Source organism: Lynx canadensis, chromosome D3, assembly GCF_007474595.2.
Source record: "Lynx canadensis isolate LIC74 chromosome D3, mLynCan4.pri.v2, whole genome shotgun sequence".
NCBI lineage: Eukaryota > Metazoa > Chordata > Mammalia > Carnivora > Felidae > Lynx > Lynx canadensis.
The window spans coordinates 38,217,037-38,239,787 of record NC_044314.2 but is presented as its reverse complement, the minus strand read 5'-3'; the positions used below and the strand labels follow the sequence as shown (position 1 = coordinate 38,239,787).

Genomic DNA, 22,751 nt, shown 5'->3' with positions numbered 1-22,751 from the left:
GCTCAGAGGATGGAGTGCAGAAATGAATTTTTCATCTATTCACTAGGAAGCAAGCTATTTTAAATTTGCCAAGTATGATGTATGTTTTCCTTCCTCCATAAATCAACTCTCCTCTCAGGAATTTTAGATCTATATATTGATCTGCATGGACCGTTGTCCCTTAAGTATTCACTCCATTAATCATCAAGTAATTTCCAGGAAAGGATGTTCGCAGAGATCACTCACTCTAACTCTTCTGAAGTTGTTAGCAGACAACTATATATACTTCGTGAACAGGCCAGAGGCCACCATTCCGCAGTGGTCACTACCCGAAAATGAAACTCCACTGATCAACCCCAATACCAAGAGGCAACTGTCCTTTCCTAGTGAGTCTACAGAAAGAACAGAAAGGAAGGCCAGAGATGGCATTTCCAACAGTAGGTCCCAGGAAGCTACTGTGCATCCAACTGGACAGTGTCCGGACAAAGAGACAGGGCCATCGTCACCCAGGGAGCCAGGGGCCTCCCCGCCAGAGTCTGGACATTCCTTGGGGGTTGGGAGTTGCAGGGAAGATGCCACTGGATCTTGTCTCCAGCACAGAATCTCTACCTGAATTCTTCACGTAATCAGACTGCTTGAAATTGCACCAATTAGATACTCATTTAGGAGATGGTGCCTATCAGTCATTTACACATTGGTGTTATTTACATTCAGGCCATTGTTTTTCCCTTAACACATCACCATAGTCAATTATTTTTCTCTTCACACAGACCATGAAGAGGGGTTTTGAAGGAAAGAAGCAGGAGGGAAGCAGTGGGCAAAGTTGACTTTGGAGACCAGGCATTATTAAGCAGGGAGAGTTAGGTCTGGGAATGCCTCAAACGCAGCAGGAGAGAGCCCAGGGCACAAGGAGAAGGGAAGAGTGTTGCCAGAGGTAAGAGACTCACCGACTGGAAGGTTAGAAGGGCCAGGTGAAGGCCCAAAGGGAGAGGACGGCGCCATGGGCACCCTGCAAGGGAGACCCTGATGGAACAAGGTGCCAGTGGTGCTGGTGTGCGTGCAGCCCCAGTACAGCCATTAAGATACTGAAACGCAAACTCACAGCCCCACATCTGAAATCACCGGGTCCGGGTGTGTCCCAGGATTCAGAATCTTTCTGGGTTTTAGAAAGGCAGTACAGTGCAGACGCCATAGAAATAGCCTCATGTCAGTAATGAAACGACAAATGTTGCTTCTTGGATTTCAAATTTGCAGATAAGAGATTTGCACCGGTGTATCTGTACTGATTGATAATCGGCCCACAGTCTCTTCCACCACCAGGGCCCTCACACTGCACCCCGCCATCCGGCGATTGAAAGCTATTGCACAGCCCAGCCAGAAGCCTGGGGCCCCTACTCCAACACCCCTCACCGGTGGGTCCAGATACTGTGTTTTCTCAGCCTTCAGGCTGCTAAACCTTTCTCCATGAGTGAAGTGTGTGGTGATTGGTCACAGGGCCCCCGATCCTCAGAAGCGGCTGTGGTGCAGTGGGAAAGCCCTGGGCTTGTAGGCGAAAGGCTGGGGATCTCATTTATTTCTGCCACTCTCTCACTGGGTAACCCAATTAGCACCTCTGAGCCTCAGTGTGCTAACCTGGAAAATGGGAATAGAATACTTCACATGGTGGCTAGCAGGATTAAGTGAAATGGTTGGGGTTAAAGTGCTTCATAGACTGCGAATTGCTATTCACATATAAGCTACTATCATTCCTAGCACCAATAATGAGGAGAATGAAACCAAACAATGTACGGAAAAGTGCTTTGTCCACTGTAACACATACACAAGTGGAGTTGTATTGTTATTATCGTGAACCCGCTACCCCAGAAGAGGGTCTGGCTCCCCAGAGCTGAGGTATCCCTGCCATTAACCTCCTCCCTTCAGCCCCTCTGTCCACCTTCCCATCCCAGTCCTTCCTCCATCCGGTGCCGTGACTGGTCCTGGGTAAAGAGGACAGGTAAGAAAGGGCAGGGAGCCCTGCTGAGGGCCCTGCCTGGAGAATGGCACACAAGAGGGCTTGCCAGGGGGAGGCAGCCCTCAAGGCAGCGAAATGCCTTTGATGGGCCCTCAGCAGGCAAAACCCAGCCAGGTCCCTGCAGCCAAGGGCAGACAGAGCATCCATGCTCAGAGGCCAGCCCAAGCTCTCCCGCTCTGCCTCCTGGGCAAACCTTTTTACCTCTCTGAGCACTGGGGTCCACAATCGCATCTTGAGAGTAATGATGCCCTACTTCAGGGGGTCATGGAGAGAAATGCACATGAAGATCCTTCTACACGGCAACGCATGACTCAAATGTGGTCATGTATTATTGGCGTGGGAAGGCGGGGGGTGCCACGGTAGCTCAGAAGCAGAGGTTTCGTGGCTATTGAGATGAACCAGCAAGGTTTGCTGGGGAAAACCAGACCTGTCCTTGAGCGGGCTGGGGCCACAGGCTGCAAAGCATCGCGAGGGGGCAAGCTTCCGTTCCCTGGGCCCGGACAGACCATTCAAGGTACTGTTGAGAATGAAAAGAGTGGAATCCCCAGCCCACTGGATCACATGAGTTATTTCCTGTGCTCTGCTCTGTTTTGCTTTGTGTTTAATTCTAGATTTTTCTCAATTCATAGATGTGACTTGTATGTGTGATGCCAAGCCCTGGAAAGCTAACAGCATGGCATTTGACAGGATTGATGTTGTGTGTTTTAACTGCAAGCAGCCCAACCCTCAGCAAAGTCTAAATCGAACACTCCAGAGCAGTGCTCCCAGGGTGCACGTCCCTGGGTGTGAATGGGTTGGTGCTGCATCTCTGGGCCTTGCTATGGAAGAGTCCTCACTCTCCCTGGCGGGACCCAGCAATCTGGACTGGAGTCTATGTGAGCACCTGAACACCTCACCTTTGAGTATGCACCAGAGGGTCTCATTGCATCCTCTTATTCATGACTGGCTTCCTTTGTAAACTAATTATTATAACACAGAAAGTGTTTCCAAGAAACCTCATTGTGTGGAGACATAGCTGTGAAATTCAAGGTGTGAACAGTTTCATGCCGAGGACTGTGGTATAGAGGGAAATGGCTTTTAGTTGCTTTCTCCTTTTTTTCTTTACTCCCTCTTAAACCCCACTGTTCTGATTGCTGAAATTAACTGCTTTTTCATCGATGAAGAGAAGGACATTTCCTGCGGGACGCCAGTATTGCTTGACAGGATCTGGCCTATAAATTATCCTCAAAGATGATGCCAGGACAGACAGACTGAATATTTAGGAAGGTATAAACCACATCCATCCCAAATAGTCTCTTCGTTTATATTGCAAACTTTGTCCTTAATAAACGTCTTTTTATCCTACGTGGAACTTCCTTCAAGGAGGAAACAGACACACCTTGTAAATTTCACCGCTTAACAGTAGCCTCATTACATGGGCGCACATATCGTGTATTATAGAACGATGCTGTACTAATATTCTTAACTTTCAACAAGTAACCAAAACTCCAGATTATACAGAATAAGGTCCTAAATTATCTGCACCTGCAACTCAGGTTAAGGATTACCATCTCAACTACCTAGGATGCCCTCCTGCTTGGGAACCTCACCGTGACTGTTTTTAACCTTTGAAGGAGGCTTTGGGAAAACAAATTAACGACTTGCATTGTCTCTCCAGACCCAGGGGGCAGGCTCTCCTCGCTCCTCCCCCAGCCACACCATCAGCAGGCCCATCCCCATGCCTGTGCGGTCCGCCTCTGCCTGCTCCAGCCCGTCCCACACGCCTCAGGACTCCCTCACGGGGGTAGGGGGTGATGTTCAGGAGGCGTTTGCACAAAGTAAGTGGGGTCACGTTTTGTTGTTGTGTTCTGCTTTTTCACGTGGCACATAAGTCACCACGGTCTGTTGAGCGTTTAGAATCTTCGGAGCCACAGTGTGGAAATGCCAGGGTATTCCTTGGCCCCTGGCCCCAGAGCTGTTTCAGAAACTCCTTAGGCTAGCCTGTTACTCACTTCACCATCTTACCTTCTTTCAGCTTCTATCGCCGTGCTCCATTTTTTATGAGTCTTTGCTCATTAAGGGAAGGGAAAACCTTTCACCAATATCCCAGGAAACTTTATAAATGTAACCCATTTTAACGTTCTGAAAGATCTTATTTCCTTTATGTTAAAGCAAACTCAAGTGGAGGTTAAACAGTCCCAGCTGAGGTGGGATGCAGCCCTGCAATGAACAAGCAGATAATTTAATCATTTTACAGCTGCCCTAAAGAGTTGACCATTGCCTCTGTAATACAGGGCCAAAGGGTCGGAGGTTCAGCCTCCATAGTTAACAGGAGCACAAAGGCTGATAAATATAACAGTATTCTCCCACCTGCTGCCTTTTCCATTCACACACCAGGGGTAGGGGTAAGGTCTTTCAAGACAAGTGATTGTATTCATTTGGAAATATTTTAAGACTTTTAAGACTTTTTCTTGCCATCACTTTTTACATTTACAGAAAGTTCGGGGGGAAAAATGCTTCTGCAGACCCTCACTCTGCCAATCTCATTCCCAGAAGTAAACACTATTAAACAGTTTGGCCCTTCTCAGTTCTTCATGTACATATAATTACGTATGTTTCAGTGTGTTTTTATAAACATCTACCCTTCTTTTTCACACAAACAAGACCATCCATTGCATTTTGGTCGGCAAGTTGCTTTAAATTAGCAATATATCATGAACGTCCTTCCAGATCCTCACATATAGATCTAAGGAAAAGAGATAGTTGACTACTAGTTTTAAGGCAAAAAGAAACATAAATGAAGTCAAAAGACAAAAAATAGGCTTGAGGAAAACGTTTCCAGCATTAAGTGGCAATCAAGTTGCATAATTTGAGCTACTCATAAAGCATATAGAAATCAGTAAGAAAAAGACATCCCCGAAACAAAAATAAGTGAGGGATATGGAAAGAAGAACTATAAATTGCCAATAAAGATATAAAGAGGTGTCCAATCTCACAAACTATTGTAGAATTACAAGTATCACCTCTTGCCTAGCAGATTTTTAAAAAAATTAACATTAGTAATATCCACAAATAGCAAGAGTGTGAGGAAAGAGACATTCTCATCCATTTTGTATAGGGGATAAAATCTTACATTTTAAAGGAAGAGAATGACGTACTCTCTGCTATGAGGGAAAAGGAAGGATCCATAATATGGCTTTTTTTTCTGAAAAAGAAAATAAGTTATACAAAAAATTTTTAAGCTATTCAAAATAACTTTCTTTTTTTCATCTTTAGAAGAAAAAATGTCCTTTCTCTAAATCTGATCTTAAGGAAATTTACAGTATCTTAAATCTATGAGCTTTCTATATTTTTTTAATGTTTATTTTTGAGAGAGAGACAGAGAGAGAGTTCTAGCAGGGGAGAGGCAGAGAGAGAAAGAGAGGGAGACACAGAATCCGAAGCAGGCTCTAGGCTCCAAGCTTTCAGCACAGAGCCCGACATGGGGCTTGAACTCACAAACCAAGAGATCATGACCTGAGCTGAAGTCCGCCACTTAACTGACTGAGCCACCAGGCGCCCCTAAGAGCTTTATATTGTAACTGTTTTCTCTGATCCCCTTGATTTTTTAATTTACATGTATTTATTATTTTACTAAGTTTGACTTTCTGAGAAAGTACAGGATGAAATGTGGCCTATAGGCAGCTCCTAGCTCATAAAGAGCTCTTGCTGCCTAAGTTCATCTGCAGGTCAGCTGTTTGGAATCTTGAGCCTTTTTTTCCAAAGATATTATGTTCCATCTCTACCTCACACCCAAGCCAGCCGACAAATACCCATTTAACCCTTCGTGTGCCTGAAACATCATCGTAATCTTTGTCTACCATGGAGAAACCTAGTCTAAGTTGCAATTCAGGGTATTAGACATACACCTTCTGCCCAGGTCTTAGCGCAGGAGAAGAATCTCCCCCCGTCTTGTATGCTCTGGGGCCTTCAGGGGTTCCCATTCCCCAGAGATACCTATCATGATAGGGAGAACTCTGAGGGCCCTAATGAGAGATAGAGACTGTGGTGATGGAGATGGCAATCCCATGTGCTGAGCCACCAGGTCACGGCTGAAACGGTAGCAGCAGCTGGCAAGGTGCAAGTCTCCGGGCAAAACCAGACTTTGCATCTGTGTGAGTTTTCCTAAGAAAGGCGACAATAGATACTGGTTTACCTGGGACCATCCCAGGTTGTGCCACATCACAGTCTTATTATCATACCACCCCCTTTCACTTGCAAAACTCTCCCAATTTGTACAATCAATTAAATGAGCCCCTCCCTCATCCGTGACCATGTCTTCTTAACATCGAAGCCATTACCCTAAGGACAATGTATTTTTTCAGAAAATGAACCAAAACACCTTTGAAAAGGAGAGGTCTTGGAAGTTTTTCTTGCTTCGGGATATTGATGTAGATGATAAACCGCACAAAAAGTGGGGGGAAGAAAGGAAAAGCTGTGTGATTTTTTTTTATTAACGATCATTTCTTCTTCACTCAAGGTTCAAGAAGAAATTTAAGAAATGACTTACTGGTAGCAGCAGATTCCATCACTAACACCATGTCCTCTCTTGTGAAAGAGCTGAATTCCGGTGAGTCCCCAGTCCCCTCTCGTGTGTCTGCTCTTTGCAGAGGGATCCATAAGTGCCAGGGGCCTGTGTTAGAGATCTCCTCATTGTCAAATATAAAAAGGATTTTTTTTAAGATCTATATGATATTTTTGGTATATTCAGATATTTCAGCACTGTTGCTATTTTGCTGACAAGACGGTTAATTACATGCTTAATGCAGAGAGTTTGAAACATGCCGATAGGAATAAAGAAAAATACTAAAATTGACTTGTAATTCTAGTATTTGTAATACCTATTATTTGTAACTTGTAATATCATGATCCAATGTGACATGAAGCTAAAGTTATTTTAGAAGGTCAAATGTTTTATTTACTAATTTAAACTCTGTTAATTTGAAACGTGTGGCTATTTGAATGAGGCTAAATTGAAATTTACCTTTGCGATATGTCTAAAGAGAGATCTCCCCAGAAAATAAAGAGCATAACGTTGAGTGAGACTCTTTATGCTAATAATACTACATGGAGTTTTTAAAACTTTAACAGCATGAATATGCAAATAAATATCTTACCAGTTACTAATACATCTCATCTGTTCCATAAGCCCACTTGGCAAGATATTTGTCTGGCACGACTCTGGTCCCATAGTTTGAGATTACAAAAATTATAAGAAATAAAACTTCAATATTAAAAAAATTCCGGATTTAAGTTTCTTAAAGCCGCTATAATAAGAACTGAAGTAATGAAAATTGTTTCTGCTAGTCTGGATTAAGATTAGCAACTAGGATAAAAATGGCAGTAGTTAATACACCATGATTAATGGCACGTACCCACTGCCCTAGCAAATGATGACTAAAAATGTTACTCTTATGTGGACACTTCATATACTATTAGTTTATATTTATAATACATTGAAATATTAAGTGAATGTAGTATTTTAAGGTTTGTATTTCCTAAATTAAAATAATATTAAGCAAAATTAAGAACAGTTTTAATGAAGACTTTTGTAGAAAGGGTAAAAGAGAAGTATTAAGAAACTAAGCCAGTTAAAACACAAAAATTCTGGGGCGCCTGGGTGGCGCAGTCGGTTAAGCGTCCGACTTCAGCCAGGTCACGATCTCGCGGTCCGTGAGTTCGAGCCCCGCCTCGGGCTCTGGGCTGATGGCTCAGAGCCTGGAGCCTGTTTCCGGTTCTGTGTCTCCCTCTCTCTCTGCCCCTCCCCCGTTCATGCTCTGTCTCTCTCTGTCCCAAAAATAAATAAACGTTGAAAAAAAAAATAAAAAAAAAAATTCCTCATAATATTGAGATTAAAAAAAAGACAATACCATATACCAAATAATTTTCTAGAAATTCATGTATCAAATGTCATTTTGAAAAAAAAAAATAATAAACTCCACTGACTTATGTACAATAACTGGTTGATGTTTTATACAGCACAGGTTGTATAAACGTAAGGTTGACTTATGTTAAATCTAGCCCTTTATTGGCCAATCATAAAATAACCTAAGCCATTCTTCATTTCTTCCATCGTCCCTAATAGAGGTGGGGAGTGAAACTGAGAGTAATGTGGATTCTGAGTTTGCACGGACTCAGTTTGAGGATCTGGTTCCATCACCAACCACTGAAAAGGCTTTTCTAGCACAAATCCACGCCCGAAAACCTGGGTACCTCCACGGTGGCGCTACCCCCAGCACCATGCGTAGTGACGTGTGAGTATCTTCTGCTCCAGAACATTCCTCAGTAACAGAATACTCAGTAGGGAACATAAGAAAATAAAAACATGGCTGTTTAGTCCTTTATTTTGGAAAGGTACGACGCAGAAGAGGTAGAAAAGTGCTACATTAAATTTGGTATTGGAACTTTGCCCTCTCACTATATAGTGAGAATAGCGATAACTAAAAGCAAGCAGTGCTCATTTGAGAGCCTCCCTCACCCAAGGCACAGTGCTCGTTGTATGCAAAATAGTATTTAAAACTCCCTCCCAGCCTTCCAGGACTCACAGACTACTTCAGGGGATAAATCATTCTATCTTCTAAACTTACTGTATTCGCCCTTAGAGGACCAGGTGATGCTGGAGAAGCCTCTATTCAGAATGAATGTAAACACCATGAAAGCACTTGGAATTGAAATAAGTAAATATATAAAATCTCATTATAAAGAAATCCAATCTGGTCAACTTGATGAGTGTGTATAAATCTGACCTTTGAAAGACATTTTACAAAGATTTTCTTCCAATTAGGCTTCTGTAGCTTGACAGAAACCAGCAGAATCAGTGACGTCCCCTCTAGACTTTCTGTGCCCCTGGATCAGTTCAAACTCAAAGTAGACAGGAAAGCAAAGCTGAGAAACAAAGGGGGAGCTAGGACAGATGTACAGAGCCCATTTGGGAGGTAAGGAAGGCAGGGAAGCAAGGGAACCTTGAAGAGAGGCTCATGCAGCTGCGAGAGACATGGGCAGGCGCTCGCCAGAAGGGCAAAGGGGATCACTGAGCATTTAAATTACGGAAGCAGGGCTGCTGAGAACGTCTGACTCTTGATTTCGGCTCAGGTCATGATCCCAGAGTCATGGGATCAAGCCCCAAGCTCTACAGTGAGCATGCAGCCTGCTTAAGACCCTCTCTATCCCTCTGCCCCTCTCTTCTCCCCCACTTGCACTCTCTCCCTCTAAAAAATAAAAAATAAAGTTAAAACTTTAATTAAAAACATACTGCAGAAGGGTGATGATGTTTAATGCGAAAAGTTCTGCCGACTAGTCTTCAAAAATAAACTGGCCAGTTTCAGGACCCAAAGAAGAAACTAACCAGAAGGCTTTCTGGCATTTTGGATCTCAATCCAAGTAGCGAGTAGACCAGTAATAATGGGGAATTATAAATGTGGTTTGAAAGCTGGTTGTGAAAAGGCAGGCCTTAAGATCAAAACAAAACAGTTATAACATGATTTCAAATAGTGATAGGCTGCTGCTTTTAATTTTAGTTTGTTGTCCTTTCCTCTGTAATTTAGAATTATTTGATTTGTTATTCAGAATGGTGAATTAATGGCCATCAGGTTAGTCTGGTAAATAACATATCTGTTTGACTTTTTATAATGAAGCATTTACATGTGGTCACCTAAAGTCTTCTTGTCCTGCTCCCAAGATCCAAGCCTGTAGCTAAGTCTACCCCAGTCCACTGTCCCTGGTAGGCTGGTGCCAGAACCAGCCACCAACACGGCTGCGGGAATTAGGGAGGGACAGTTCATAGAGGCCTCACAGACCTATTTAGCCTGGCCCCAAACCTCTAAATATAATGAGAACATGTCATACAGACATTAATAAATGTAAACAATGGTATTTAAGTTCCAACCCAGAAACTTCTACTTGACCACTCTTTTCACTTTAGGGGATGTTTTAATATCTGCACTACCTAAACACGTACTGTGTTTTACCCTGAGAATATTTTAGTCCTATGATTTAGGTCGTGAATTTATGTTCAGTCTCAGGAAGGGTTTTTATAAACTGGGTGAATACATGGAAATAGAGTCACACATTAGTGAATGAGATCATTGCTAGCTATTTATTTCATGGTAGAACTGAATAATTTAAGTAGATTTCTTAGATTCAGAGCTAGTATAAATTTTTAAGATCCAGAGCTATGAGTTCAAGTATTACCTTCCAGACACCGAGGAGCTGATATTCTAAGACTTATTCTACTATAAAAATAAAGCACATGGGTGCATGTGCCTACATATGTACATAACACAAAGAGGGTTAAATTATGAACAAATGTCCTTAATCGTTATTTCACTAGAGGGCTCACTTTCCTTATAGAAAGTGATCTTGGTTTCCATTAAAAAAGAAAAGAAAGAAAAGAAAAGAAAAGAAAAGAAAAGAAAAGAAAAGAAAAGAAAAGAAGTCCTCAGATTAAGAAGACTATATCCTCCCAAAAGATAAGGCTGCCCTTTTTAAGATTGACAAACACTTTAAAGGCAACCCATTCCTGTAAGTCAGAGGAAAACACAGATGGCCAGTGATCATCAGAGTGCCATAGAAAAACTGCATATGAGAATACTTTGATCATGTCTTTCTCCAAACCTCCAAAGTTTATAAAAAATTTTTCTGTTAGGTAACAGAGGACACTGAATTGAAATTAATTGAAACAAAGAAGTGAACTGGGGGTCTAAGTAAATGGGCCCCAAACTACAGCTAACACTGGAGTTCCACTCGTACTTTTAAGATTTGCTCCCAGGGGCACCTGGGGGGCTCAGCTAAGTGTCTGACTTCACCTCAGGTCATGATCTCATGGTTCGTGAGTTAAAGCCCTTCATCAGGCTCTGATGTTGGCCCAGAGCCCACTTTGGATCCTCTGTCTCCCTTTCTCTCTGCCCTTCCTGACTCGTTCTCTCTCTCTCTCTCTCTCTCAAAATAAACAAATAAATAAACTGTAAAAAAAAAGATTTGCTCCCAAACACCCCTTGTGGTGTATTCCCAGGGTCACAGAAGATGGGGACCCCTACGTGCAGCCAGAGGATGAGGACTATGAAAATGACTCTGTCCGGCAGCTGGAGAACGAGCTCAAAATGGAAGAGTACCTGAAGCAGAAGCTGCAGGATGAAACCTACCAGGTATGGGGAGCCAGGCCCAGCCCCCAACCCCCCGACCCTCACCCCTCGGTGGCTGGGTCTTTGACATGACTCAGAAAATCCCCACCCACTCCTTTCTTCCACCTTCCCTCTCCAGAATATTCTGCGTGCATTTCTTACTCCACATATTCCAAACAGTAAGAACTGTAAATGCTTCTGAGAGCTACAGCTCACCATTAATTCTTAGAAATTCTGACCCGAAAAGTGAAAAAGACCTCGTTGCCTTAGTGGAAATGCATGGGGATGGATGGAAACAATCCATCTTCCTCCAAGATCGCTGGGAAAGATGTTTTCTCTCATGGATTAAAAAAAAAAAAAAAAGATACAGGGCACCCAGAAACTGAATAAGCATAAATATATCTCCTCCCTTGAATCATTTGCCCTCAGCTTCCCCCACTGCCCGCCTCATGTCAAAATAAATATGTGGGAGAATATCAAATCTCATGGAGAAATGGGGAACCGGTGAACTGTAGGCCCCATGTTCAGCAGGGTGTGGATGGACAGATTTTCATATATACTGGGGTATACTATTAATCCACCTGAGAATTTACTGGACATAACACATGCAATTGGGAATAAGTGTTAATTAGTAAGTCATCCTAAAAGGGATGTGTTTTCCCCATGGAGTAGTTCTACTGCAGTGTTTGTCTTGCTTGAATGTTTCTCTTCCCTGTAATTCACAGGTGTTTCCTTGAGGCTGTGGGAGTTCAGGGATGTTTGCGTGGTTGAGACCTACTGCCTCCCCCCAGGTCCCCTTGGGATAGTTCTTCATGTCAGGCTTTCTGTCCATTAAGCAGACAAACCTCTTCCACACTCTTAGATGAGCAGCGTCCCCCTCTTAGTCTGTTAGTGAAGGAAAGAGAAGCAGAGAGGGGGAGCCTGGGTGGCTCAGTCGGTTGGGCGTCCGGCTTTGGCTCAGGTCATGATCTCACGGTCTGTGGGTTCGAGCCCCACGTCGGGCTCTGTGCTGACAGCTTGGAGCCTGGAGCCTGCTTCAGATTCTGTGTCTCCCTCTCTCTCTCTGCCCTACCCCTACTCATGCTCTGTCTCTTTCTGTCTCAAAAATAAAAATAAACATTAAAAATTTTTTAAAAAGAGAGAGGCAGAAAGAACAGATTACCTCTACTTCTCGTATGTTTATGGATTGTTTTGAAATATTTTCCCAAGAAGAATGTAGCAAGAGAAAAACTGGAGCCTACCAACCCCACCCCAATAGTATCAAATAAAGTTTGGCGCCTTTGGAATGTTCCATTAGCCTTTTCAGTTTAACAACGTTTTAGAAGCAACTAAAATGTAGGCTTAGTCATAAAAAGAAAAAAAAAAAGAAAAAAAAAATCAATGATTGTATGTAAAGCCATGAGTCAATGCTACAGAAACGGAAACGGTCAAATTTGCCTGAAGGGGAGACCCAGGGAGAATGCTCTCACTTTGCCACTTCTATGACCCGTCCACGGAGGGAAATTAGCCTGGATGAAGAAGCTGCCAGGGTGTCTCTGGGAACTCTGAAGGATGGCATTCCTACACGTATTTCATTTGGCTCTGCTGCACAGAGGAAGAGAGGGATGTGGTTAAATAGTCAATGTTCTGGTTCATGCTGTTCAAGGTGCCTGTTAGGCCTCCCTCTTTGAGCCCATATCAGTTTCTGGATTGGGGTGACAACGGTAACTGAAATTCTAGATTTTTTTAAAAGGGAGACAGTCATTTCATATAAAATATTAGATTTTTATTTACATGAATGAATTAGGAACTTAACCTTGTAGGAGTAAAATGAAGGGAAATTCTATTAATGGCTTAAGATCCAACTGGAGTTTTCGCCGGTTAATCTTAAGCTCTTTCTCTCCTTTCCTTTCCATGCCCAGTGGCTTCCAGGGAAAGGCAAAGAAAAGGTGTAGGAGGACATAGTAGGCCCGTGGGTTCCCACTCAAGACACATGCCCTAGAGAACGTTGAAGTGGTTTTCCTTGACTACTCTGTAAGCACATGCTTGCTTGATGGGTCGGAATGCTGTTTTCGTTCGTTGGACTCTGTCTGTCTTTCTGCATGGCTTCCAACCAAATAATTCACCAGCTTGACCGCGTCACAGACTTGACATGTCACCTTTCTTGTTTGTGTCCTTTGTCACCCGCAGGTCAGCTTGCAAGGTTGAATACAATATCCTTTTATCACTCTCCTCTCAAGTAAGTACCGTCTTATTTAGGAAGAAACGTGGCCACTGTATACTGAACTCCAATGACTTGTAACCTAAATGCACAATCACTCTCTCTTAGGTGTTTCTGTGTTCTGTGTGATAAAATATCCTCCTTCCCTGCTGATGTCAAAGAATCATCCCGGCCTGTGGAGCATTACATTATAATCCAGTGGAGATTTGGCAGACAATCTTGGGAATTGACTTTTTACTCTATTAATTAGGAAAATTGGCACAGAGGCTTCTGTAACACCAGAGATGCCCCCGAAATCTTCTATGGCTATGAAGCCTCATCACCAATCCACTAACAGCATCTGAGTTTGCAGCCTCTCTGTCCCTTGAGAAGGAAAAGTCCAGGCTTGCTCATCACGTCCAGAGATGGGTCAGCTTCTTATCATGCTGTATTCAAGACCCAAAGATCAAATGTGTGTGCTTTAACAAGTAAAGTCAAAACCATGTATTATTTAAAAAAAAAAAAAAAAAAAAAAAGCAAAACAGAGAGGAGAAATTCTGCAGCCTTATATTTTTGGAATAGTTGATTCAGATTCAGTGTGGAATTTAGCAAGATACAGCTTAATTTAAAATATCATTTACATGGCATGTGGTTCCCCACCCCCGAGGACCTACCTACCTACATGGGAAATCCTCAGTAATGTGTTTAATGTAGAGAGAATAGCACTGGATTGGCAGGACCACTTGAGTGTAGCCATCTGAAGCTTAGACTCTGGACCCTAATAGACCTGATTTCAAACACGGATTCCACCAAATCACAGCAGCATAACCTTGACAGATTATTAAACCTCTGTGAACCTCTGTTCCCTCTGCACAACATATATCGTGATACTCACCTCACAGTGGAGTTGTCTTCACCGAGGTGTAGTTTTTAAACAGTTTAACATGGTGCCAGACACACCATAATTTATTATGAGCACACACATACGTGCCTGGAACCATGCTTAGTGCTTTACAAGCAGTTTCATCCTGGGGAGCTGCTGTAGTTATTTTTTAAGTGTATGGGAATCTCCGGGACTCAGAACCAGCTTGCTCTCTGTATTTTTATAAACAAAGCTAGGACTCAGCTATGTGCAAATAATTTTATACACCTTTGGCCACACTGTCTCATAAGTCGAGCTCCTTTGTCTGGCTCCAGCCAATGGCCCTTTAGCTGTACCCCATACGGTTCAGAGTAAATGCACCTCTCACAGTCTCTGGCTGGCAGGGCCCCGGGACTTGTGTCTACCTGAGTGATGTAGTCTTTCCCACCCATAGATTTCATAAGTCTATCCAACAGATGGTAGTAAAGTCCACTCTGGCTGCTAAATTTAAAAAGGAATATATAGCTCTTAAGTGACAAATCAACTTGAAAAGAATACATCCTAACTCACGCATTACTGACTGACCCGTCTCAGTCCTCAGGTTAGGATTAAGCAAGTAGAAATCGTGACATAACTGCTGTTAAGGAATATACTTTAGGAGCTTTGAGGCCTTTTTAGTGTGAAAAGAAGGATCTGACTGTCTGCATTTTAGTCTACCTCCCTTGGATTTGAGAACGCCACAGCACATGCTCTCCTGATTCCTTATGACCACGGTGAAAAAATTCCCAGGAGCTGTTTCTGAAAATATCTATTCCGGTTATAACAAATCTAGTCCCAAAGGAGCAAGCCTCTCCTTTAACAGCATTTTCTTTCTCTTAGTACCAGCGATTGGATCGTTTTTACTCTGCACATTATTTAAACATCAGTAACTAGTTCTTAGAAAAATATTTTTCCTAAAAACTAATGAAATGTCTTGACATAAACTCAGATAAGAAGTGGCATTTGGGTCTTCTACCTAAAAGCCAAAGATCTCAGTTCGCTAAAAGTTCTCAGGCCATTTTTTTTTTTTCATCTTTTGTTGTCAATCTGGCGGTGAAAAATTGAAACAGTCGTGGCCTCTGCCATTTCCTACCTCCCCAGCGGGCATTCCACAGGACTCTAAACATGAACTAGCCTGTCACTAAATCAGCTCCTTAGGCCAAATTTACTTAAAATCTTCTGGATCAGTCCAGAAGCCAGTGACTTTTCATCTTTGTGGCTAGTTCTATCCTAGTATAATTTTTCTTGAGGCAGCCAAGAAATACAGCTGAAATCTTGGAACCGTTTATGCTATTGAAATCGATTTGTCTGGGCTTTCTGATTGTGCTGCAAGACCAGAAATTATCCCAAAGCCGTGCCTTTCTTACCCAAGAGTCCTAAAGCCAGCTTCGTTGCTGAAAGTTCATTAGGGGTCCACCAAGGCACAGCCCTACGTGGGTACGGGGCAGAGGGTGGGACGCCAAAGAAATAAACGACCCATCCTCTGCTCAAAAAGAGCTTCAGTCCTGTTTGAGGATAAGAATGTACTCATCAATACTAACAGGGGTGAATAGAGCAAACCTTGCTTTCCAACGAGCCTCTTTGGAAGAAACAGTGTATGTAACGTCTAACACTAAATTTAAGAATCCACCAAAACACCATTTGGGCAGACTCAGATCTTGGATTGGGCCCTTTTGCCTCCCTCTGGCCACATGATACCCCGCTCTCCTTGGCCAGCCACATCCTAACTTCAGAAACCGGGGGCTTGGACAATCGAAAGTGGGTATTTTTTTCTAATTATGATGTCATTCTGATGGTAGGTTAGGGGTCGCATCTGCTGGTCGGCTGAGGACAACACAAATATTCCTGTTTGTGTGGCTTCAACCCTCCAGATGCCTCCAGCTCCCGTGAAGCAAGAGACTCAACACAGAGGATTCCTGTCCTCGCTGCAGCAATAGCAGTAGCCCATAGTGTCCCCGGACGTTGGTTTCGGGTTGTCAGAGGAAGGGAGGACAGAGAGAGAGTGTGTGAATACGTGTGTGTTGGGGGAGGCGGGTGGGGGGAATCCTAAGCTTCATAACCCTGATTTAGAGGACAGTTTTCGTCTTAAAAAAAGAAAAAAAATCACACGTTCCTTATTCCCAGGCAAGCTATAGTCAGACAGATGATGAAGGTAACAGGAAAGCTGGTGGTGAAGGAGAGCCCCGCACCCACCCACACAGAGGAGAAGACCCGGCCTGGCAGCAGCCTCATTGGAGAGAGAGGAGCCGCCCGCACAGCAGCTCCTGACAGACCCCCCCACCCCTAGAGACGCGTTCTGCCAACCGGAGCGCAGCGAACTTTTCGTTCTAAGATTCCTAGTTCTTAGGTGTGTGTTTTGAGAAGGGAAAAAAAAAAAAAAAAGACTTCTGACGTCTGTTCGAAGCTAACTTTTCAACCACATCTTCTGTAACATGGCTCACCCCTGGTTAACAACAAACAAAACAAACCAACCACCGCAAGGACAACAAAAAAACAGAACTACAGCCACACACGCGCACAGATGTATCCCACAGGCTGAAAACCCACGCTGCTGTTACTCACGATGGCAGTGTTAACAAGCATTTTCAACCTTTGCACATGATATTGAACCTGTTCCGTTTACAATGACAATATTAATACTGTGTACAGCTGGAAGTTTGATTTCTGAATTCTTTGAGATTTTAGCGAAACAGTTTATTATACACTGTACATTTTTTTTCCACCACGGTTGGGAAAAAAACAACCACTTGCAATCATTCACTAACCCCGAAGGATTTGGTACCTGAGTGTCCAGACTCAGAGCCCGGAAGCCAAGAAGGGTCCTTGGCCCGCACGATCCGCATTTGTCTCTAAGTCTCTGTGAGCAGTGACTTGAACCAATCACACCAGGATAATCCAGTCTTCGGGGCTTCTTTCCAGCTTGGGGTTGTTTTCTTTCAAGATACTCTAACAAATCAGCCATAGAATTTAGTGTAAATATTTTTTTTCCAAATAGTTATCATACTCAAAAAAAAAAAAAAAGGCAACATTCAAATGATATAGAATCTAGTTTTTAAAATCAGCACAGATCTTCTTAAAAACTGTGAACTATGTTTTGAAATACTCGTTACTAAAGCTGTTTATAAACCACAGGTGCCATAGGATCCCCAAACGGACTAAAGTCCTCTCTACTCTTCCACGGGCTCGTTCCTCTTGTTTTAGCTTTAGGGAGCATGTCTAACCGCACCGCTCATCCACAGGTTCCCCTGTCAGGCCGTTTGGAGCCCTTCAGCTTTAAATGTACAGGCTTAAAGTGCGCTTCCAAATGCTCACTCTCCTTTTATTTCTGAATGTTTATTGCCTTAGCTGGCTTACCTGGTGTTCTGCATGCAGCCTTCTGTGGTCATGTGCGAGGAAACAGGCTCTTCTAAGCCGACTTGGGATTTTGCACTCAGTGAAAAGCCAGTGTGCAAAAGAACTGTCGAAGAAGGAAGAATGAAAGCCTCTGTTGACGGTCCTTTATGAGGGCCCTCGTTGGGGAGCGCTTAACGACCTCCCTTAGGGGTTCTGGGGAAATGAAAAAATAATCCACTTGTTTCAAGATTTGATGAGAGGAAAATCCTGCTACATATTGAATATGTTACACTTAAGTTGGCAACTTCTCTGGCATTCCTGTCTCCTTTAAAAGAAGGAAGAGAACATCCGTTTAGAGCAGTGGCTCTCAAAGTGTGTTCCCTGGACCAGCAGCATCAGCATCACTTGGGAATTTATTTAGAAATGCAAATTCTTAAACTCCAACCCAGGCCTGCTGAATCACAAACTCTGCATATTGGGCCCAACCAGATGTGTTCTAATAAGCCGTCCAGGTGATCCCTGTTGCACGCTAACGTTTGAGAACCACTGCTTTAGGGTAAAGTTGCATAACAAAATCTCTAACAAGGCCTTATTCAGAATAAGCGAGAAAGGCTCTGAGTCAACCTCAAAGCTTCAGCAATTCCATCTTGCTTCCGGGGCTGGCAAAAACCTTCTCCCCCACCCCAGGTAGTCGATAGTTGGTCTGTGCCCAGCTGAGAAGAGACATCAGGACACCTTCCAGGTCCCCCTCCAGAGGGCTCTCAGCTGTTCCCGTCCCTGCGTTTGGTCACAAACCATCTCCTTGGCTGCCCTTTGGAACAAAATCGCTTGCCTTGGGGACCGTAAAGCTCTCCGCCGGCATTACTAAGAAGCCCGTTCTGCCCGTTGATGTACTTCATCATACTTTCCCCAGAGAACCAGCCTGACAAATGTCCCTGAAAACAGGCTGACACCAAAGTGGCCCAACTGCACGGTTGTCAGATTTCTTTGCACAGATGGGTTTTGTTCTGGGTTTCGTTGGTTTATCATAACGTTCATCTCCTTTCCACTGCCCATCGTCTGTGAAACCGTACCTCTCTAGATGGAGCAGGTGGCCCCTCGTGCCTCATACTCGGTACTTAAAACCACTACATCCCAGCTACCTACATTGCTGTCAGCTCTCAATCATAGCCAGGTAGTTCTTGAACTCGGAACTCTGATCCTGCAAGTGGCGCTCAGCCACCGACTGGACCGAGCTGACCTCTGTTGTCACTTTGTGTTTCTCCATCAAAATATTTGTCTAAGGTATGAACTATTGGGCTGATAGCCTTCCCCCTTGTCATAGCTTTCATTGCCAACTCCATCACACGGTTGTCGATAGCGTCGTACAAAGCCATTGCAAGGACTCTGCAAACTGCCACCAATGACCAGTTCCTGACTAACCAGCCACCTTTTCTTTCTCTTAGCGCCACGTCAGCACTGAGACCAGACTCAAGCACCCCTGTCCTGTAACCGAGACAAAATGGCGTGTATTGTTTTGGGTTTTTGTGTTTCTTGGCGGGTTTCTTTCCCTGGCTCTCCAGATTTACCTTTGGGACCTGTTCTAAGTGCAAACCCAGCAGGTTTCGCCTGTCCTGTCCATTAGCTACAATTATATCTCGCAGGGGTTGTTTCTTTCTTGTTCCATAACAAATTGCACATCCATCGTCATCGGGGATGATGGCCTGTTAATGAGCACTGGTCTAACACAGCCAACCACCCTCCTCCACTGCACCATGTGAATGGAGGGAGGGAGGATGGAGGGCAGAATCTACTGTATGAGATTCAGGAATCAGTTGTGGTTGGTCAGGACGCAAGTCGGGGTAAGTTCGGTTGGTCAGAGGGAGATGTGCTGGAGATTGGGAAAAATGGATTCTCGAATGATCTCTATAAGGCAGGGAAGGTTCATCTGTAAGTAGTAATGTGAACTGAATTGCATAAGAGTGTGGCCTTTGTTGTGATATACTATGTATTTTCTTATATGCATGAGCCAAACTGTTGCATCATAATTTAGCACTGATGTCTGCTTTTATTTTGGTCATCCTTGTCCACCCTTATTAGTTCTGGGCTGTTAACTGTAGATAGACCTTGGAAATACGGCAACCTTTGGTTGCTGCAATCACCTTGGTTTGATTCCGCCCAAGGAGCCACAAACAAGAACTCCACTGTGTCCTCAGAAGCAAGGGCATTTTTACTTTTGAACCAAAAAGAGGGGGAAAAAATCAGAAACGTTACATCTGGAGGCTAATTAACTGCAAGACATTTTTAATTATGACTACTGTAATTTGACACCATTTGAAATAACCAATTCAGAGACACTAAAGCTTTCACACTATTCATTGGTATTGTAACAAAACTACTACTGTATGGGTTTTTTTGTATTGCTGTTAAGTATTGTTTTGTGTGTGTGCGTGTGTGTGTTGGAACCTCCTGGGGACATGTTATATTTTGAAGTGATTAAACTATTTAATTGTGTGTCTATATTTTGGAATGGAATTATTTCTTCATTAAAAAACGTTTTTAAAAACACTATATCTGTGTATTTTATACCTTTGTTTCAATGAAAACTTTCTGGAGTGTCTGTTGACAGAAGAAAGACAAGTCAGCACTTGCAGCAGAAAGCGGGACCTGTCAGTTGAGTATTAAGCAACTAGAGCAAAATTTCTCGCCTTTCCCTGCCTTTGGAGACACAATTTTTTTTGAAGAGGGAAAGCCTTGCTGTACTCCATAGGGGATGAGTGTGAGAATAGGAATAGCTAACATAAAGCTTGCTTTCTATCTGACACGGTTACAAGCAGTTTATGTTACTTGACCCGATCCTTTGAATCACAGCATCTAGCCAGGTACTTGGCAATTATAAGCTCCCCACTTATTTGTTGAATGAATGAATAAGTGAATTTGTGGCTTTTGTTTGGTGTGTGCTAGAGCTGGTGAGGAAGGAGAATCGGCACCTCCCGGAGGTCAGTGTGCTGAGAGCAACAGGAATCAAATGAAGAGTTCCAAAGAGCGGACAGAAACTCAGGGTCCGCAGCGGTAATCACCCCCTACATTCTCGCCTCTCTCCGGGGAACCTCTGGATTCCCATGCAATGTTGGGTTGTGTGTTTTGTTTGCTCAAGGAGCCGATTCCTTTGCAGAGCCAATAGCAGAATCTGTGAGTCTGGCTCCAACACTTCATGAATGGCATTTTTGGGAACTCTGAGCTGGAATGTTGCTGAAAGTCTGTGCTCACAGAGTCTGGGGTTGATTTACAGTTCATGAAAATGCTATAAACACTCCAGAGGCACTAGAGAAAGAAACCAAGAGGCTCTGCTCTACATCAAGTGCCGGGGCAAACCCTGACCTGATACGACCACTAGTGGGAGCTCAGACACCCCATCCCATTTGGAGGTGAGAGACCAAGGCAGGTCCATGGGTGTCTTTCCAAGTCTCTTTCAGCTGCATCTCAATGTCTCATCCTCTCATCTCCTAGGAGCCACATGTAGCTCTGATCCCTACCTCAGCATTTCCTAAATTTATCTAATTGCCAAAGTCACCTGAAGAATCCATTAACCAGACTTAGCAGGTCTAGCCGGGGCCAGGGAATCTGTATTTTTTAACAAGTGCCTCTGGTAATATAGTCTGACAGATTTTAAGAACGACTCTCCTCTTGCTACTCAAAATGTGGTCCAACGACCAAAAGCATTGGCATCACCTGAGAGCTAGTTTCAAATGCAGAAGCCCGGGCTCCAAACCGGACCTACTGAATTAGAGTCAGCATTTCCTCAAGAGCCCCAGGGAATCTGTGTGCACTTTAACATTTAGGAGGCACTTGACCTGGAGATCAGCTTTAATCCTAGACTTCTAGGATTAGGTTCAGTTGGGTCCTTGGGGCATAGAATGACAAGCCAGGAGTCCTCCTTAAACTAAGTGTCATGCTTCTTGAATGTACAGTGTTTTGATTTAGTAAGTCTGGGATGGGGACTGAGATCTGCATTTCAAATAATTTCTCAGGTGATGCTGATACAGGTCTGAGGGCCACACTTTGAGGTGAAAGGCTATGGGTTTCTTCTTTTTTTTTTTTTTATTTGTTTTTTTTTTTTTTTTAATTTACATCCAAATTAGTTAGCATATAGTGCAACAATGATTTCAGGAGTAGATTCCTTAGTGCCCCTTACCCATTTAGTCCATCCCCCCTCCCACAACCCCTCCAGTAACCCTCAGTTTGTTCTCTGTATTTGTGAGTCTCTTATGTTTTGTCCGCCTCCCTGTTTTTATATTATTTTTGTTTCCCTTCCCTTATGTTCATCTGTTTTGTCTCTTAAAGTCCTCATATGAGTGAAGTCATATGATTTTTGTCTTTCTCTGACTGACTAATTTCACCTAGCATAATACCCTCCAGTTCCATCCCCATAGTTGCAAATGGCAAGATTTCATTATTTTTGATTGCCGAGTAATACTCCATTGTATAAATATGTATATATACCACATCTTCTTTATCCATTCATCCATCAATGGACGTTTGGGCTCTTTCCATACTTTTGCTATTGTTGATAGTGCTGCTATAAACATGGGGGGGCATGTGTCCCTTCAAAACAGCACACCTGTATCCCTTGGATAAATGCCTAGTAGTGCAATTGCTGGGTCATGGGGTAGTTCTACTTTTAGTTTTTTGAGGAACCTCCATACTGTTTTCCAGAGTGGCTGTACCAGCTTGCATTCCCACCAATGCAAAAGAGATCCTCTTTATCCGCATCCTCGCCAACATCTGTTGTTGCCAGAGTTGTTAATTTTAGCCATTCTGATAGGTGTGAGGTCGTATCTCATTGTGGTTTTGATTTCTATTTCCCTGATGATGAGTGATGTTAAGCATCTTTTCATGTGTGGGTTGGCCATCTGGATGTCTTCCTTGGAGAAGTGTCTGTTCATGTCTTTTGCCCATTTCTTCACTGGATTCTTTTTTTGGATGTTGAGTTTGGTAAGTTCTTTATAGATTTTGGATACTAATCCTTTATCTGATATGTCATTTGCAAATATCTTCTCCCATCCTGTCGGTTGCCTTTTAGTTTTGCTGATTGTTTCCTTCGCTGTGGAGAAGCTTTTTATTTTGATGAGGTCCCAGTAGTTCGTGTTTGCTTTTGTTTCCCTTGCCTCAGGAGAAGTGTTGACTAAGAAGTTGCTGCGGCCAAGATCAAAGAGGTTTTTGCCTGCTTTC

General features: G+C 43.3%; 1 protein-coding gene across 3 annotated transcripts in view; it reads left to right on the top strand.

Moving 5' to 3' along the window:
• DTNA (dystrobrevin alpha) overlaps positions 1–20,090 on the top strand; it is a 356,259-nt gene extending 336,169 nt beyond the window's left edge. For 2 of the 3 annotated variants that reach the window (XM_032595369.1, XM_032595370.1), the window contains 5 exons: positions 3,648–3,807; positions 6,489–6,578; positions 8,094–8,262; positions 11,019–11,151; positions 18,986–20,090. In XM_032595369.1, coding sequence (XP_032451260.1) covers positions 3,648–3,807; positions 6,489–6,578; positions 8,094–8,262; positions 11,019–11,151; positions 18,986–19,126 — 693 coding nt within the window. In that variant the 3' untranslated portion in view covers positions 19,127–20,090. Of the gene's footprint in view, positions 1–3,647; positions 3,808–6,488; positions 6,579–8,093; positions 8,263–11,018; positions 11,152–16,331; positions 17,227–18,985 lie in introns of those variants that run through there. The other variant, XM_032595372.1, reaches the window with a different exon arrangement.
• The last annotated feature ends 2,661 nt before the right edge of the window (positions 20,091–22,751 follow it).